This window comes from Oncorhynchus masou, chromosome 13, assembly GCF_036934945.1.
Source record: "Oncorhynchus masou masou isolate Uvic2021 chromosome 13, UVic_Omas_1.1, whole genome shotgun sequence".
NCBI lineage: Eukaryota > Metazoa > Chordata > Actinopteri > Salmoniformes > Salmonidae > Oncorhynchus > Oncorhynchus masou.
Genome location: NC_088224.1, coordinates 10,517,795 through 10,520,875, shown reverse-complemented (window position 1 = coordinate 10,520,875; position 3,081 = coordinate 10,517,795). Strand labels below are relative to the sequence as shown.

The window sequence follows — 3,081 nt, the reverse complement described above, 5'->3', positions numbered from 1 at the left end:
AATCACCGACGAAGGGGCGTAGACTCTGGCTACTAAACTGTGGCTTTTCTCAACAACAAAAATGTGTGTGTTCGAATAGCAAAAAAAAAAACACATTTAAACTGCCGAATGCTGCTGAACACCAAAAACGTCACAAAATGTCATAATATGTGCGCAAACTGTTTCGACTGTAAACACATGGTAAGCTTAAGACTGTGTTCAAAATGGAACCATATTCTCTATATATAGTTCACTACTTTACACCAGAGCCCCTATGGGCCCAGGTCAAGAGCAGTACACCACATAGAGAATAGGGTTTCATTTGGGATGCTCTCTAAGGCTTGGAAATCTGGGTGCTATTAAAGGAGAAACTAGTTGTGATGAGTTGTGAGATCAACCTTGGACACCCGGGTGGTAAACTGGGCGGTAAACTGGGTGGTAAACTGGGTGGTGAACTGGGTGGTAAACTGGGCGGTAAACTGGGTGGTAAACTGGGCAGTAACCCGGGTTGTAACCTGGGTGGTAAACTGGGCGGTAAACCGGGTGGTAAACTGGGCGGTAAACTGGGTGGTAAACTGGGCAGTAACACGGGTTGTAACCTGGGAGGTAAACTGGGTGGTAAACTGGGTGGTAAACTGGGCAGTAACCCGGGTTGTAACCTGGGTGGTAAACTGGGCGGTAAACAGGGTGGTAAACTGGGCGGTAAACTGGGTGGTAAACTGGGCAGTAACTGTAACCGGGTTGGTAAACTGGGTGGTAAACTGGGTGGTAAACTGGGTGGTAAACTGGGCAGTAAACAGGGTGGTAAACTGGGCGGTAAACTGGGTGGTAAACTGGGCAGTAACCCGGGTTGTAACCTGGGTGGTAAACTGGGTGGTAAACTGGGTGGTAAACTGGGCAGTAACCCGGGTGGTAAACTGGGCGTTAAACTGGGCGGTAAACTGGGTGGTAAACTGGGCAGTAACCCGGGTTGTAACCTGGGTGGTAAACTGGGTGGTAAACTGGGCAGTAACCCGGGTTGTAAACTGGGTGGTAAACTGGGTGGTAAACTGGGCAGTAACCCGGGTTGTAACCTGGGTGGTAAACTGGGTGGTAACCTGGGCGGTAAACTGGGTGGTAAACTGGGTGGTAAACTGGGCAGTAACCCAGGTGGTAAACTGGGTGGTAAACTGGGTGGTAAACTGGGCTGTAAACTGGGTGGTAAACTGGGCAGTAACCCGGGTTGTAACCTGGGTGGTAAACTGGGTGGTAAACTGGGCAGTAACCCGGGTTGTAAACTGGTTGGTAAACTGGGTGGTAAACTGGACAGTAACCCGGGTTGTAACCTGGGTGGTAAACTGGGTGGTAACCTGGGCGGTAAACTGGGTGGTAAACTGGATGGTAAACCGGGCGGTAAACTGGGCAGTAAACTGGGTGGTACACCGGGTGGTAAACTGGGCGGTAAACTGGGTGGTAAACTGGGGCGGTAAACTGGGTGGTTATAAAGGAGAAACTCCATTATTAACTTTCCAAGGTGACCTCACAACTAGTCTCTCGTGGAAAAACTACAATAAATGAGCATCTGACCAGGTTACGCAAGATTTTAGTTCTGGGATTCTCACAACTAACCAGACGAGAATCAGATTGGATAGTTTTTTTATGTACCATCAATTACTGTTTATGACCAGTGGTAATGTGGCCCAGTATCTTGTTTGACACGTGATAAGGAGTTCTTAGATACTTGCTTTAGTCGTAAACACATGATAAACTTAGGTTTTTACACTTCTATGGTGTTGTGCAAAATCTTATGGGAAGGGCTTTCTATGTGTGTCTGTAGACAAGGAATTTTAAGCCAGAGGTAGATGTAAGGTCAAGGTTTACCAGTAGTCTCTCAGTACAACCACCATTATACTGTACCAGTAGTCTCTCAGTACAACCACCATTATACTGTACCAGACACTCTTGGTTGACTTAGGAGGACAGGTGAATGTGTTTACTAATGGACAGATGCCTGTGTTTACTAATGGACAGATGCCTGTGTTAACTAATGGACAGATGCCTGTGTTTACTAATGGACAGGTGCCTGTGTTTACTAATGGACAGATGCCTGTGTTTACTAATGGACAGATGCCTGTGTTTACTAATGGACAGGTGCCTGTGTTTACTAATGGACAGATGCCTGTGTTTACTAATGGACAGGTGCCTGTTTTTACTAATGGACAGATGCCTGTGTTTACTAATGGACAGGTGCCCGTGTTTACTAATGGACAGGTGCCTGTGTTTACTAATGGACAGGTGCCCGTGTTTACTAATGGACAGATGCCTGTGTTTACTAATGGACAGATGCCTGTGTTTACTAATGGACAGGTGCCTGTGTTTACTAATGGACAGGTGCCCGTGTTTACTAATGGACAGATGCCTGTGTTTACTAATGGACAGATGCCTGTGTTTACTAATGGACAGATGCCTGTGTTTACTAATGGACAGGTGCCTGTGTTTACTAATGGATAGGTGCGCGTGTTTACTAATGGACAGATGCCTGTGTTTACTAATGGACAGATGCCTGTGTTTACTAATGGACAGGTGCCTGTGTTTACTAATGGACAGATGCCTGTGTTTACTAATGGACAGGTGCGCGTGTTTACTAATGGACAGATGCCTGTGTTTACTAATGGACAGATGCCTGTGTTTACTAATGGACAGGTGCCTGTTTTTACTAATGGACAGATGCCTGTGTTTACTAATGGACAGGTGCCCGTGTTTACTAATCGACAGATGCCTGTGTTTACTAATGGACAGGTGCCCGTGTTTACTAATGGACAGGTGCCTGTGTTTACTAATGGACAGGTGCCCGTGTTTACTAATGGACAGATGCCTGTGTTTACTAATGGACAGATGCCTGTGTTTACTAATGGACAGGTGCCTGTGTTTACTAATGGACAGGTGCCCGTGTTTACTAATGGACAGATGCCTGTGTTTACTAATGGACAGATGCCTGTGTTTACTAATGGACAGATGCCTGTGTTTACTAATGGACAGGTGCCTGTGTTTACTAATGGATAGGTGCGCGTGTTTACTAATGGACAGATGCCTGTGTTTACTAATGGACAGATGCCTGTGTTT

General features: G+C 46.2%; 1 protein-coding gene across 1 annotated transcript; it reads left to right on the top strand.

Annotated features, from left to right (window-relative positions):
* The first annotated feature begins 359 nt into the window (after positions 1–359).
* Positions 360–1,448, top strand: LOC135551641 (uncharacterized). Its single transcript, XM_064982823.1, has one exon. It carries the CDS (start codon positions 360–362, stop codon positions 1,446–1,448), a length of 1,089 nt encoding a protein of 362 aa, XP_064838895.1.
* Positions 1,449–3,081: the final 1,633 nt, after the last annotated feature.

Bases quoted from the DNA above. Each gene is read 5' to 3' on its own strand.
- LOC135551641 (XM_064982823.1), top strand. From the start codon at position 360: ATGAGTTGTGAGATCAACCTTGGACACCCGGGTGGTAAACTGGGCGGT.